The sequence below is a fragment of the Sciurus vulgaris genome (assembly GCF_902686455.1).
Source record: "Sciurus vulgaris genome assembly, chromosome: 7".
NCBI lineage: Eukaryota > Metazoa > Chordata > Mammalia > Rodentia > Sciuridae > Sciurus > Sciurus vulgaris.
The window spans coordinates 2,933,068-2,949,049 of NC_136467.1; the positions used below are offsets into that span (position 1 = coordinate 2,933,068).

Genomic DNA, 15,982 nt, shown 5'->3' on the forward strand with positions numbered 1-15,982 from the left:
CAGTTTTCCCTGGGCTTGTGTGTTGTCCTCACGTCACAAGGCATGAGTCAAGGGCATGCCCGTCAAGAGTTCCTGAGCACTTTCTGCACCTCAGATGGCCAGGAGCATTTCCTTTGAGACTCAGTGTCTCTCTCTTTTTTATCTTAAATCCTTATCTCAGAAAGTGAGGGAAGTAGGGCCCAAGCCAGGTCCTCGGGCATCCCTGCCATGTGGACTCTCTGCCGTGGGTCTTCCTGAGATTCCACAGCACCCCTGGTCTCCACCCACTAGTGCCCGGGCCACTCATGCAGGTGCTAGCCCCTGTCTCCAGGCATTGCCAAATGGCCCGCTGGGGGCAGGTCCCTTTGTGTAAAAGTACTGGGCCAAGGGGGTTGAAGCTAGGCAGGTGTGGCCAGGACTGTGGTCCTGCCCCACGCGCTAGGCCTGGGCCAGAAACTGAAATGGCCTGTGTGAGCCCCAGCTTTCCAGAGGCAAGTGCAGCTCATCAGAATTAAGTGGCAGCCATGTAGAGTTTGATTTTTGTTTTAATGGAAATTGCTTGTGTAAATAAAACGCTCCTCCTCAAAGGAAGCCTGGTCTGCCCCTCACACACTCAGAGGGAGACATCATGACTTACTCCAGCGGGCAGATCTTCATTTCCACTCTAGCTGGAGTGTGGGAGGAGACGAGACTGTACAGGACAGTGGCACCAGTCCTGGGCAGCCAGGTCTTGATCGGGAATGGGCAGCACCCCTGCCCTGTGACCACCTCTGAGGCTCGCGTGCACCAGGCAGGGTCATTCCCACCCAGCACAGGGCACCAGGCAGCAGCCTCTTTCTGCTTCTGGAGAGGGACTCAGTTCCTGATGGGAGCTACTGCCCAGGGCAGGAAACGGCCAAGTGACTGGCTGCATTGGGTCCAGGCTTCTCTGACGGTCCCTCTGGGCGCCCACCTGAGCACACCAGCTGCTGAGGCTCCTCCCACCCCTGCCCTCCTGGGAACAGCCATGGGTCCCCTGCGGAGTGGGGTTCCTGCAGCCACACTGGGCCCGCCCTGGCCCACACAGACAGGAGCTCCCAGAGGAGGCGCCTGGGCCTGACGGGGAAGAACGAACAGCTCCAGGCTGCCTGGCTGGGTGAGCGAGGGTCCCCCTGTGCCCAGCCCGCCTGGCGTGTCCAGGCTGTGTCCACCTGTCCGCTGCCTCCCGGAGCAGCAGTCTGGCTCTCCCGGTGCCTCCCTCCTCCCTGGCACTTCCTGCTGCCTGTCCTCCCTCTTCGCTACCTCAGCGTCCTCCAACTCCTCCCTGCCAACAAGCTGTCCACCCGAGAACCCATGCCCTCAGCTCCCAAACACCCATGCGTCCTTGCCTTAAACTCGCCGTCCCAAGGTCACAGCCTGGGAGGACAGAAGGTGTGCGTCCCGTCAAAGGCTGTCTGTGGGGAGGGCCAGGCAAAGGCACAAGGCACGCTGTGCCACAGTGCAGGGGGTTGGGCACCCTCACGCGACATCCCAGGGTGGGCTCCTGGCAGGCGGGTGCACCGGCCACACAGGCTCATGGCCTCACTGGGCCTCAATTTGCACAGCGGCCCCCCCAGAGCCACAGGCGGGGATCCAGGGTAGCCCCAGTCCCCAGCACAGGCAAGGTACCTGTGCCTTCCTGTAGCGTTCTGCCTGGAGATGAAAGTCCTCTGCCCCACGGTGAAGGACACTTGGCACATCCCAGCCTTAGGCTTGGGCCTTTGGCGTCTATTTTTATGCAGCAGGCAGTTGTCCAGCTGTACCCGGCCGTGTCTGACACTTGTGATGGGACACCGTGACAACCTGCAGTCCATATCATTATGGGGCACAACTTAAGAACAGACCGATCACCACTGAGAAGTCCAAATTTGAGAGTCTTTTTTAAGCTGGCCTGCTGACTGTCTCACACAATGCCCCAAAAATGGCTATTGGGAGAACAGCCCCAACCACAGGGTTGTAGGGGTTCTTATACCAAAAATCACATCAATCATAATTGTTTGTTGCTATGATTCCAAATTACAAACTAACATCATGAGATCATTGACAGAGGGGGAAGTGGGTCAAAATGACCCTTAAGTAAAGAATGGTTGCTAACATCCACACAATCACCGTTCACATGGTACATTGTTTAGGAGCAATAGGAATCAAAAGAGCAATTTTTCTTTACACAGGAATTGTCACTCTGTATTGTTAAATATGTCACACTAAGTAACTGATGATGGGCACAGAGGAGGGGTGTTCCCATGGGAGAAGCTTATTTCCTACATAACATGGAGTCTCAGAGCAAAATGGAGTCTGTTTAGTCATTTTCCTTAGAGTCTGGCCTATAGCATTCTCACGGAGTCAGATCTGTCAGCCCCTCACACATGTGTGCTCGCACACTGCGCGTGTGCAGAACAGCTCCGAGGCGAAGCCCCAGGGGCTTCTGGACAACTGTCTCGCCCAGGCCTGTGCCTTCTCAGCCCCTGTCTTGCTTCCCTTGCAGAAGCTGTACCGAAAGGAGATCAAGCCGCCCTTCAAACCTGCAGTGGGCCGGCCCGAGGACACCTTCCACTTTGACCCTGAGTTTACCACACGGACGCCCACAGGTGGGTGCAATGGCAGTTCTTCCAGGGCAGGATTCTATTCTGACCCCTTAGGACAGAGAACCAGGAGAGAGGTTCCCATGTTCAAGGATGCTGCTATCAGTAACTTGGTGTTGGTTCTGTTTGCATTTTGTTTTCTGAGCGTAGTGATAAAGGTTTACATGACAGAACCACTTCTCTGCTATTCCCCAGGTAGTGTCCCCTCTGGAGATATCAGGGCGTTCAGTAGACCCCTCTGCTCGTTATGAGTTGCCAGGCCAGTGGCCACCCTCTCCCGCAGGAGAGACGGAGCAGATCTCTGCCTAGCTGGAGTGTTTTGTGGGAAGAGGAAGGCTGTCAGTTAAGTCTGTGGGTTTGTGAACTGCATTTATCATTCATGTCAAACTGAAGCCTGTTTGAAAAGTCATGTCACTTCTAGATCTTGGCATAACAGGGGACACATGAATTCCATTTCTTGGTGTGTCTGAATGACTCTCGGTGTCTGCCAGCTCCTGGACAGTGGCCCGGTGTGTGCCTCGTAGCTGTGGTGATTATCTGGGTCTGCTGGGCTGCCATGACAGCGCCCAGTGTGCCTCTTCAGAGCAGCTGTTTGTCAGTCCTGCAGGCTGGATGCAAGTTCTGGGAGCACCTCCCCTGGCTTGCACACGGCCACCTCCTGGTCTCCTTGTGGCCTTTTCTGTGTGTGTGGACACAGGTGTGCTGTGCTGCCCCTTTCTCCTAAGGACACCAGTCCTGTTGGGTCAGGATCCGCCTGGGACCTCATTAACTGTGACCGCTCAGCGAGGCCTGTCTCCAGGTGCAGACTGAGGGTCGGGGCTGCAGTGCATGGACCTGGAGCTCCACACTTGGCCACGACAGCCACGGGCAGGAACTCTGTGGAGCAGCTCACAGCTCCTCCTCAAGTCGAGCAGCCCAGACATGCGGGCTGGTGATGAGCTGTAGGTCATCATGCTGTCCCTGCCTAGGAACCTGACGTTTCTATGGTGTTAAAAATAAAAAAGAAAGAAAGAAACCAAAGAGGCCTGGGGAGTTAGAGCAGCATCTTAGAAATGGTGAAAAAAAAGAACTATCCTGTATCCTGAAAAATGTATATTTGTACTACAATCTACAATCTGCCCCACAAAAGTCAGTTTCCCATGTTAATGAAAACACAAGAATAAAATTCAGAAACACACAAAAAGGATAATAATGAAACAGTAGATGATCAGCTGAAAGTAGCAAGTAGATCAAGTTGAGCAGAGAATCCACCTAGATCCCTCTGAGTCCAGGCCTCTGGTGAAATCCCAGACTCTGTCCACTGCCAGGTTCAGGGGCAGGTGTGAGCCGTGTGCAGAGGGAGAGGAGTCTGAGGCCTTCAGAGGGTCTTTTCTTGGGCCTGGGGTCATGGAATCAGCACATCATGAGCCCGGGGAGTCATGAGCAGATTGCTTACTCTGCCTTCTAACTCCACCGAGTCCCCAGGGACACCCAAAGCGACAGTAGCCAGCTGGAGTGACAGTGGCCCTTAGTTTTGGGCCACTGTTGCTGCAGAATTTGATGAGGCTGCTAAGGAGGAGGAATCTTCTGGGGCTGGGATCAGCCCTTCTCATGGCTAATTTTTTAACCCAGAAGAGTTTTACTTTTGGCTTCCAAGGTGGGAAAGATGGAGCAGGGTTTGGGGATTCCACCCTGGCTCCGCCACAGGCCACCTTGAGCACGTCACCATATTTCTCTTCCTGTGGTTGACCTGAAGGTAAAAGGACAGGCAAGTGATTAGTCCAAGTGGGAGAAAACTTCTGTGAGTCTGTATGGGAAATACCAGATTTGTGCTTCAGGGTAAGAAAATGCTAATGCAGTCAACTCTGAATTATTCATGTGCGTGCCTCCTGTATTATTCATGAAGAATTTAAACTCCAACACAGTCGGCCAGTGTGGCCATAGCCTCATTAGCTCTTTATGTACATAAAAATTCAATTTTATTTTAATATTAACCTAAGGAAAACATAATTAGACACACAGTGCATTCCAACACGATCCAGAATTGGCTTTTTATTCCTTACTATTTCTAATTCTTCATTCAGTTTCACTTAAAGTTAAATCATGGTGCCACACAGTTTGCCCTTGAGGTGGGCAGTGATTGAGCGCTACAGGTGCACGAATGTCACTCTGATTTCTGTAAAATGGTGGATTTCTGATGAACGTGGAGTGACATCATGCTCACAGCAGCCACGTTTTTGAACGAATCTTACAGAGCTTAGAAAAAGCAGACCACAGGAACTGGCCCTTTCACACCCCTGCCTTGTGGAGGCCAGAGCCGCTTTGTCCAGATGTCCTTGAAGGGCAGCGTGTCGCCTGCCCCGCGGGAGCAGAGCCCTGGGGCTGTGAGAGGTGCTGGCTCTCCAGCTGCTTCCCTGCAGAGGCGCCGTGGCCATGGCAGCCTGTCTACTGGCAGTCCCGCCTGGGGTGTTGGCAGCGTTGACTCAGCCTGTGGCGGGCGGGGTGGAGGGCCATGGTTCACGCTTGGTAAACTGAGGAGGCAGCGGGCCAAAGGCAAGTCAGTCATGGCCTTGACGTTTTTGTTCAGACATGATTGCCACTTAGGAGTCAAACTATGGCCCCCGCCCCAAACCGAAGCAGCTTCCTGGCGCTCCAGGCATTTCTCATCCTGTCCCACCCTCCACACCCGTACGTGTGCACCATCCCTGTCCCGAGCTCACGGCTCTCGTGAACCCGAACTCTGCTGTCGTTCACCCGCAGACTCTCCTGGTGTGCCCCCAAGTGCCAATGCTCACCACCTGTTTCGAGGATTCAGCTTCGTGGCCTCCAGCCTGGGCCCAGAGCCCTCCCAGCAGGACCTCCACAAGGCCCCCATTCACCCCATCGTGCAGGTAACTCCATCACCCCGGGGTCAGCAATGCGGGGAGCTCAGCTGATGCCTGGCTCTGGTGACTCCCGTGGACTGGGCCACCCTGGGGTGCTGAGTGCTGAGGGGAGGTGGTGTCGACACCTTGTCTCCCCGACACTTCCATGGTTACTGAGCCTGGCCATGAGATCCCCGTGGAGGTCCGAGCCGTTGATTTTGTGCCTGTCTCACAAGCATCTTCCAGAGGAAGAAAAGGTCCTGAGAAGAACGCCACTATGGGTCTGTGCAGGGGCCTCCAGTCAGCTCTGGGCACCTGCTCCCTGTGGTGCTGAGCTAGAACCCAGAGAGCAGTGTGAACGGCTAGATAAGCAGGAAATGGCTTGTTCCCACTCCTGCCTTGCTGTGGCCGAGGCAGCTTGACCAGCTGTTCTTGTAAGGGCAGAGTGCGTCACCCGCCCCACACAGGCAGAGCCGGGCCATGTCTTTGGGAGGATGATGAAAGATGGCATTTTTATAGAGTTTTCCACCACATAAGTGTAACCAGAATTCAGAGACTTCTAAAAAAGAATAGAATTAGCTTATTTAAGAATTTGCTTATTCAGGGCAAAGTGGACGGCATTGGATCCCACGGTATTCTCTTTTGGCCTTGGAGAGAGCAGTGGCATGTGTGAGATGGACGCTTGACGTGACTGTTTTGGGGCTGCAGGTCTCGGAGGAGAGGCGCTGGGTGGGGCTGCCTGTGAGGTCAGAACAGGTATGACCCCGAGGCCGCAGCGTCAGCTTCCAGCCACATGCCCATTTCTGCAAACACGTCTCCCTTTCTGTCTAGATGCTCATTTTCTCAGATCTTCAGGACAAATGTCTGGTCAGTGGTCACAGAATAATCTGGTGTCCATGTGTTAAGTAAGGCCCAAGGAATCAGGGAAGTTGGAATTCAGATCTAGAACTTTCGCTGTGGTTCTGCGCTGGGGCAGATCACTGCTTTTCCCCGGCCGCTCCCTGCAGTTCCGGCGTGCGCCTTGGTTCTGGCGCAGGCTGCGGTGCTTCCACGCAGAGCGCTGATGCGCTCTCGTCTTGCCTCTGCAGCAGTTACACGGAAACAGCGTCCGCTTCACCGATGGCTACGAGATCAAGGAGGACATCGGGGTGGGCTCCTACTCCGTGTGCAAGCGGTGCGTGCATAAAGCCACTGACACAGAGTACGCAGTGAAGGTAAGGCTGGCGCAGAGCCGGGCAGGGCCTGGCGGAACTGGGGAACCCGGGCACAGGCCGTTTGTGATTGGTTCTAAGGTCTGACACACTGCAGTTCCGTCCCGTCACTTTGACGTGGGATCATGAATATATTCAGTTATGTGCAACACATGGCGACTGGCCACTCTTGGTAGCTTTGGATAATACAAGTCAAGAGCAACCCCTTTGAGCACCCTGTATTTCACAGAAATAGAGTTAGGTTAAGGGAGGAAGGAAAGAAGAGAGGGCAAGAGAAAGGAAACGCGGACGAAGATGCAACCACCAAACAATCCAAGCGACCAATGGAAGCACAGACTGACAGCCACAGCCCGGCAAGCGGAGAGCTGGCGCTCTGCTCCAGACCATCGAGAACAGGGCACAGTAATAAATCGCATGGCCTGTCCTCCAGTTGGGAACCTCTACATAGTGACATAAGTCCCTGTAATTGTTTCTAGATTCAGTGTTTCATCTTAGAATCCAAAATGCCCATTTCTACAGTTTTCTGGTTGGTAAGATGTGGCTCAAATCTAAAGCTTCCTGCTAAAATCTGAACCGTGGATAAAGAGTGAACATGGCGATGGTCTCTGTGAGACCTCCAGACTCTCTAGCCACCATTTCCCCTTAAGGCTCTTGAGGGACAAGGTTCAAGCCTGTGCTGCCATGACTGGCACTGTCCTGCTCCTTCCTACTCTGTCGCTGTGGTACTGCCCAGCTCTGCAGAGAGCACCGGGGGCGAGACAGCCGCCAGTGCAGCAGGAAAGCGGCAGAAGTGGCTCAGTCCCCCGTTCCTCCTACGCTCTGGGACAACCTGGGTGCCCCCCTTGCCCGCAGCTCCACTGCTGTTCGGTGAAAACCGAGGTCTGGAAAAGGCACGTCCTCGGGTCGCACGCCTACTCCCTGGGGACACCTGCCCCGTGCTTCGACTGAAAATGCTCAGCCCAGGTGGAAGAGACGCCAGCCAGAACATCTCAGGAACGTGAGCGCACGGAGGAGAGTTCGAAGGAAGGAGCTATCAGGATGAGATTCCCTGGGAAGCATCTCACGGCAGGGAGGGGCTGTCCCGAAAGAGCAGCCGGCTCGAGTCCTGGATAGGTCCCTCCACAGCTCAGGCACTGGGCCTGGTACTCCTGGGGCCTGGATCCCTGGGGAGTCTCATTTTTCCTGCCCTCCACCTGACCCCTGGGGAGCTCACGGGAGAACGTGGACGGCGCCTGCCCAGGCACATGCAGATCTGGCCCAGGAGACCTTGGTTCCACTGTAGGCAGGAGAATTTCACTTATGCTTTGAAGTGCATTTCCCATATGCTTTGTGAGCACACATGGGCTTAGAATTTTCTGTGTGGTTGTTTGTGGTAGAAATTCAGATTGTGTGCGGTGAACAGCAGCTGTCCTAGAAACAATCGCCCTTGCCAGTGGCGCGGGGAAATGCCCACTGCCACAGCTCCGCAGCACCGAGCGGCCAGCCTCACACTGTGCCTGCAGAGAAACCCCATTGTCAAGGGCAGCAGTGTTTCTGCCGACATTCCCACATCCAACTCTCACGCAAGGGCTGTCTGAAGCCAGCTTTGTTCAAGCGTCTGACTCTGTCCCAGGATCACGTTGAGCCCGTCCCCAAGGAATCTGTGACGACCTTGCTTCCCCTTGCTCCCTGAGAGCAGACAGGCACTGTAACTCCAGCTGAGCTGATGTGGAAGAAACAGCCAGGCCTTCCTGTTTCCTTTTTGCAAGTCTTGAAGCTCCCTGGACCTCTTCAGCTGGCGGACATGAAGGGATTTCCCACATTCTTTCTGACATTTGGTGGGTCACAGTCTGTCTGCAGGAAGCTTAAATGAGCCTGTGCAGGAGGGAACAGGAGTGTGCAGAAACCCAGGGCTCTGGGCAGAGTGCAGAACAGAGCCGCTGTCTCAGGAGCCAGAGCCTCTCTAGAAGCACGTTTGCGTGGCACTCCGCAGCGGCAACACTCTGCTTATCTAAGGTTCCTTGGGCCTCCTTCAGAGATGACAGAGCTGGCCGTGTTGTGGCAAAAGTGCCTCTTTGTCACCAAACTGCTTTAGCAGACTTCAGGTGACTCTTATGTCTCATTTCAAATTTTTTCAGGTAGAAAGTAATGGAAATATTTTTAGCTTTTTTCCACATCAGCCAACTGGTCAATGAGTAGCTTAGAATGCGTTTCGATGCATTTCCTACTGTCACACAGAAGGAGGGACACAGCAGGCAGCTGCTTGGCATGCAGTTTGGATCTTATTCAACAAAAATCCTGAGGCTGAGTCACTTGAAGTCTCCACTCTCAGTTGCCACGGGAATGGGTTACACTTTCAGCCATCCAAATTCCTTCATGGCTCTTCACTGGGAGGAAGAACCCAGTTGGGCCACGGGGACATCCTCATCCACTCACGCGACTCAGAAGCGTCCTGAGAGGAGGAAAGAGGACACAGCAAGCACAGCTGAGCAGGGAGCACTGTGACCAGCAGTCGTCACTGTGGGGTGATTCTGCCGCCCAGGGGACACTGGCAATGTGGGAGGCAGCTTGGTCTTCACAGCAGGGACAGCCGATGGCACTAGCATGGGTGTGTTCAGGCCAGGGGTGCTGCTAAGTCCCCTGCACCACACGGGACACCGCCTCCCCCTGGATTATTCAGCCCAAGGTGTGGACACTGGCATGCTGAGAAGCCCAGCCCCAGGCCTCCTGGGCAGGAAGCTCAGATGGACAGAATCCAGGAGGCCCTTGTGGAGATGAGGTGACAGCAGTGACTCAGCGTGGATGCTCAGGGTGGAGGTAGGCCACTGGTCACTTCTGCCAAGGTCTCGCCCTACGCAGGGTGTGCTCCGGGTCAGAGCAGAGCTCCTGTTCCTGGATGCCATCGCTCTGTGTGATCACCTTTCTATTTCACAGGTTCTTCATTTCACCCTGTAGTTACTGTCACCTTATAAACTACTCTTAAGGTCATATTGAAACCAGCTGACCAAAATGTCACCAAGATCGTGGTTCTGCCTGTATTTGCAGCTGCATTTTTAAGCTGAGTCCTGCTATCTGCAGCACCATGCTGGGGCTTCGGTGAGTGGTAGCTGGGACTGGTTCTGAAGGAGCCGTCACTCGCCATCACTTACACAGACCATTGGCATTTGCCCAGTGTACCGCAGGGACTCAATTAATGACAGCTGAATGGAAACCTGAATTCTCAGGCTTGGTCCCTCCGTGTGCACTTGGACAAACGCAAGACCACCTGGGTCTTCCCAGATGGGAAGTCTGGCTCGGGTGGAAAGGGCAGGGTGGGTACCCGCTTCCTCCCACAGGCCAGCTCAGGTTTGGCTGGGTGCCAGCGCTCCTCCAGCACAGCAGCCCGTACTCGAGCGGTGGGGAAAGCCATCGCGTGCCCCAGCACCTCCTCCACCTTTTGTCAGCTGCATCTTAGCTGCACAGTGAGCCCTGCGTCCTGTGAGCCGGAGCTACTGTGTGGTGACTGGCAGCTGAGTAGTCTGTGCAAGGTGTCCACCTGCCTTTGTTTCCAGGACCAGGAGGCTGGCGCACAGGACTGTGAACTAGCATGGCAGAGCTGCGTGCTCGTCGGAGCACAGGGAGCCTTCCTGTAAGAGCCGAGTGTTCGAGATCACTGTGGCTGAGTGGGACTGCAGGAAGGGGAAGGGCGTATTTGAGAGGAAAACGGTTGGTATGTGTACGCCATCAACGGTGCCGGACTCACTTTGCAAGAATTGAGAGAGGGAGTTCTGGTTTTTTTTTTTTTGCTCTCGGGTCTCTGTGGCCTGACATAATCACGCTCATGTTCTAGACAGTCTGTTTTGCACAAGTGGAAGGATTCCTGACCACACAGTAGAAGCAGAAATTCAGAGGACTGTATAAGTGTGTGTGCACAGATCAGAGCTCATCTGCTGCAGAAGCCTTGGCAAACTCCCGGCTTCTCCCAGCACAGTACGGTTGTCCTTGAGATGGCTCTCAACCAGTGCTCACTCTGGCCACAGAGCTAGCTTAATGAGCCAGGGCCCACCCCAGCCACCGGTGCCTCTTTTGCAAACCACCACATCAGCAAATGAAGGAGCAGAGCAATAGGAGCCAGAGTCCCCAGGCCGAATTGAGACTGCACTGCCAAGGCTATCACGGTGCTCTCCCTGTGGGTACATGAGCAGAGACCCGACGGGTGACCACTATGGAGGACGCATGCTGGTGAGTGGGCAGCCAGGCCTTCCCTGTGTTGCTCTACATGCTTGCTCAGCCTCTGCATGGCTCTGCCTCCCCTTAGGGTTAAGGAGCCCACATTCTGTCCTGCTGGGTCTTTGGGGCACTGTGAGGCCCAAGTCAAGAGAGAAGAGTGGGTTGTGATGACGCGGTGGGGCGGCAGAAGGCAGCCTCAGACTCAAGGCAAAGCTCCAGCCTGCGCCTGCAGGAAGAGCTAGCTGCTCGAGGGGCTGGGCGTCCAGGCCCCAGGCCCGCATGTCACCGGCAGCCGTGGAGCACAGCAGACAGCAGGTGTCCTTCCCAGGAGTCCCCTGTGCTTCCACGGCCAGCTCTGCATGCCGCTGTCTGTGCTCCACACGTAGTCAGGTGGATCATTAAGGCAGGGCTTGGGGCTCGGCCTTCCTCTGCCCAAGCCCCGCCCCCGTGGTCCCATCCCTCAGCAAGGATCCAGTCTGGCTGCAGCCTGTGGGACCCACGTGTCCATCCCATCCCTCTGCTGTCCCACACTCCTCTCACTGGACTAACCCCAGGCTGCTCAGCATACACGCATCTCCTCCTGTCCCTGCACCTAGAACTCTGCTCTCGCTCCTGCTTCCCTTGTCTCTGCACGGGGGTCAGGAAACCCTTCCCCAGGAGGACGGTCCCTGCCATCTCCTGCTGGACCCCATCTGTCCTCAAGGTGCTGTTGCCCCACCTGTGTCGTTCTCATCCACGGCCCCCGGGTGTCAGATCCAGGGGCCAGCGGTTCAAGAATGATGGGCACCTGGTAGGACAAACAACTTCAGAGACAGACAAAGAGCTTCTTGTCCTCCTCTGATGTCAATGAGAAGTGCTAACTAAGAAGGAATGAATAGAAGCTTTACTTCCAATTTGTATTTTTTAACCAGGATTTACAATTAAATTGCTCAACAGAGCAATTCTTGCCTATGGATTATGTGGACATTGTGTAGATTCCTACATTCAAGAGTCAGTTGCCTGTTGTCATTGACGTCCATTTTTTGATTGGACATTATGATTTACAGCAGAAGCTGTGCAGGTCCCAGGTGGTGCACAAACCTACTCTCAGAAGACTCGAGTCCAGCATGTAGGAGTGAAGCCTAAAGCAATGGCATGTAAGACTCAGAAGTGGAATGATGTTGCCATTCTAGCCTTTTCTCTTGGCACGTTTTACCTTCAAACCTGTGCTCCTGGACACAGGTGTGCAGCTGCCTTCTCACTGACAGCCCCGCTCCCTGGCTCTCCTGAGGCTCGCTAGGAGCGGCCCCGCACCGCCTGCTCAGCGCACGTTTGTGTCATGTCCTGCAAGGCCCTCGCCTGCTTGGGCAATAGAGTTGAATAAAGATCGAGCCTGACCACTGTGTCAGCCGGTGTGCCCCAGTTCTTCATCACGGGGCGGGCGTGGCCGCCAGCACAGGGCCGAGCTGGCTCGCCCTCCCCCAAGGGGTGGCACTGCTCATTCACAGCAGGCTGTAAACAGCGCTCACGTGTTTGTGCGCATTCTCATTCTGCCTATGTAATTTGTCAACCAAAAAAGAAATGGGATTAAGACAGATGCTTAGCCTGAATAGAGCTTATTTTTAGGACTGATTGGCATGGAAATTTTAATTTTTTTCCAACCAGGAAAGCACTGGGCTCTTTTTCTGTCATTTGTTTAAATTAATTTTACAGGAGGAAGTGTCCATCAGATTTCTCAAGCAGTTACAGGCTCTGCTGCCTCACTTCCAATCTGACCTGGAACCTTCTGGCAGGTCGGAGAGCACCTGCCCCAGGAGGGCCCTGCTGCACAGCTCATTCACCCTGAGTCCGTCCTGCGGGCCCCAGGGCCCAGTGATGGGGAGAGAGAGACAGGAGGCAGAGGGGAGCAGACCGCAGGAGGGAAGCAGGTCCAGTGCCTCGTGGTGGCGTCCCCTGGGCTCCCTTCTGGGCCACCAGGAGGGGCATGGCACTGCACAGTCCTCCCACCTGGAAACGCCGTGGGTCCTGCCATCCGTCACGCCAGCCACAGCTGAAGGGTTTTTAAGGGAGGTGGGGACAGTGTGCTGTACGGCACGTACCTGTCACAGGCCGGCCACTCGCTGGCAGTGTTGCATCCTGGGGGGGGGCGTGTTATTCACAAGGGCTGCCAGATGGAAGAGGAGGGAGTTCAGGAGCTTCCCATCGCCCGGCGGAGCGCCCCTGAAGAGGCAGGGCCATGTCCCGAGCATGCCTACCAGCACCCTCCCAGGCTTCGTCCTGATGAAGAAAACGGAACAGGGTCACTCCAGAACAAGGATTTGGTCCACAACAGCTGTCCCTGGACAGTTCCCTCCCTGGCACTCCAAGCCCGGCTGCCCAACGGTCACCTCGTTCTGCTTTCCTCGTGGGGCTTCTCCTTCACACTCTGGTGTGTCCCCAGGCTCTTGTGTGGAAGGCTCAGTCCCCAGGGCAGCAGTTCAGAGGGCATTTGGGAAGTGATTGACCTCACTGGAGGACTGAGCCATTGAGCATCATAGCCAGCAGGATTTTAGATAGTAGTGAGACTTCAGGAGGTGGGGCGCCTTGTCCCTGGCATGTCTGTCTCTGCTTCCTCTTCACCATGTCACCACGAGCTGAGCAGCTCTGCTCTGCACCCCTTCCCCACTGTGTGCTGCCTCGCCCTGGCCCAGAGCAAGGCAGCGGGCCCAGCACGCACTGACACTCCTGACGCAATGAGCCAAGGGACTCTCCTCCAGGGTGCTTTTCTCGGAATCTGCCACTGCCACAAAGAGCTGACAAACACATCCCTCAAGTATGTTTGCCCTTCCTGCAAACATAAAACTAAAACTGAAGCAAAACCATTTCCAGATGAAGAGTTACAGACACAAGGACACCCCACTCTTGTGACAGCATCAGGACCAACCTGGATCTGGACAGATCTGGTCTCTGAGCAGTCAGCAGACCCCAGTGGGACTGGAACTAATTCAGGTGAGGGGGATGGAAAGCTGGAGGCGGTGTGAGAGCCTGCTTCGGACACAGCTGCATGTGGCACGTCCCTTCCAGCCAGGGTCTTCGTTCCCCACCTGCTCTCCTCGCTGCCCTGTGCCTAGGAGCCACACCCACAGCGTGGTGGCTTTGCCTCTGGCCTCCTGGCATTTTGCATCAGCAGATGGACACTGCAGGAACAGGGGAACATGGAGCTCTCCACCCCCACAGCCTCTCTGGTCCCTACAGGCCTTGGGGCAGTGGCCGCTCTCTGTTGCCCATCCCAGGAGCTGTGTGTCCCTTGCCAACTCCCTGAAACTCCACCATACTCTATCTCATCCCTCAGCAAAACCTCCACAGACCCCCTTTTTGCGTGACATCTGATTTTTTTTCTGAGGCCTTTAACCAAAACACCTTCTATCCCTGACCTTATGTGAGCATCACCCTTCTGTGTGACTTTGGCTTGAAGGGAAAATCAGATAAAAACCAGAAGTGATGTTTCGAGGCACAAGCGTGACAGGTCACGGACTCTTGGTCCCCTCCGAGATCCTAAGGATGATTATATTTATCACTGTCATGAGAATGACTCACTTGTATCACGGCTTTCTGCGTGCCAGCTGGGGTACAAAGAGACAGACGTGGGTCGGTTTAATCTTAAGGGGAGCTCCCGGGAGATACCCACAGTTTTTACAGATGAACAGACTGAGGCTTGCGGAAGTCTGGGTGCCCACCAAGACCCCAGCGGTGTAAACAGTGAAGCCAGGACTTGGTGCAGGCCAGGCTTGCCCCAGGACCACAAGCCCCTGCTCCACATGGCCTCCAGGGAAGGACAGACTTTTCTCCCCTGCAGCCTCCATGGGAGCCCACGCGCGAGGCCAGGAGCCAGCAAGCAGAGTAGCCAACGCTGAGCAGCATACCACTGTGGTGGTATCACCTCCAGCTGCACACCCTCCTCTGCAGGGCAGGTGAGACCTTCACCAAGGACAGCTGCTCCCCTTCCAGAAGGAGCGGCAGAACCCTGGGACCCTTCAGCGCCTGCTACCCACCCTGCTCCTGCCCCACGACCTGGACCCAGCAACCTCCCTTATTTTCTTTATTTCCCCTCCGTCCCCGAGAACAGCTCAGCGAACACTGTTGGTTGCCTTCTGAGGTGCTTCGGGGTTCCACCAAATAGATCACTTTAGAAGGCTGAGTATGACGTTTAAGATGAAACGAGGAAGCAATGCACATGCTCACATGTATCAGATCACAACAGATTAGTGCCATGGTTGCTCCTGCGTGTCAGAGTTCAGTGTGGCTCGCATTTGTACATGCACATTCACTTCTTTTACAATCTTAAAATATTTTTCAAATGCCATTGAGATCTTAAAAGTCTTTAGAAGCCCGCTGTTTACAAATACTCTCACTATAAATCAATTTTTGTGACTTACAACTAAAGAAGACATAATAAAATGGATACCCGGTGAACACACAAGTCAATCGAGTGTAGTCCTGAGTGGTTCATAGTAAATCCCATTGTTCTCACACCGAATTTTCAATAGCTAATACATTTGCGTAGTTCAAATGTGCAATTCAAAAATTGTGCAGAAGGGTACAGCGAGGTCTCCTGCCCCTGGCCCCCGGGCACCAGGTTCCCCTCCCCAGGGGAAGCCAAGGCCATTCATCTCTCCCTTTCCTTCCAGGGTTAGTTTCGCAGACACAAGGAAGTGGATGTGTCTGTTGACATTCCGCCCCCATCTTTAAAACAAGTGGCAGCTGGGATGCACCTGCAGTGCGTCTGCCCTTCTCTTCGCTCTTCTCGACCAGTGTCCCTGGCTGCGCAGAAACACCTTCCTCTTTCTTGTTCATTCTGCATCCTGTTCCTTTACGAGGGGACCAGACTTCTGCTCAGAGTGTGCCACTTCATCATGGAGCTGTCTTTGGAAACAACGACATGGATGTATCTTAACCTTCTCAGGTTCCAAAGACAGACCCCAGCCCAGGGGCTTGGGACACCCACAGGGGGTCTCTTGGAGGAGTTCAGGAGCCACTTGGCCACACCCTTCCCAGGGGTGCAAAGAGAGCTTGTTAGGAGCCTCTGCCCGTGAAGCCCTCTGTTAAGTGCCACCTCAGAAGTACAAGTAGTCCCTGCCCCAGCCAGAACTTGAGCGCAGTCTGATGTAGCTGGGCTGAGGGATTTTGCGTCGGGAACGGGAGC

General features: G+C 54.6%; 1 protein-coding gene across 2 annotated transcripts in view; it reads left to right on the forward strand.

Annotated features, from left to right (window-relative positions):
* The window catches only part of RPS6KA2 (ribosomal protein S6 kinase A2), a 192,314-nt gene that overhangs the window by 164,179 nt on the left and 12,153 nt on the right, over positions 1–15,982 (forward strand). For both annotated transcript variants that reach the window (XM_079148246.1, XM_079148245.1), the window contains exons 12-14: positions 2,483–2,585; positions 5,319–5,449; positions 6,511–6,636. In XM_079148246.1, the coding sequence (XP_079004372.1) occupies positions 2,483–2,585; positions 5,319–5,449; positions 6,511–6,636 (360 nt within the window). The remainder of the gene's footprint in view (positions 1–2,482; positions 2,586–5,318; positions 5,450–6,510; positions 6,637–15,982) is intronic.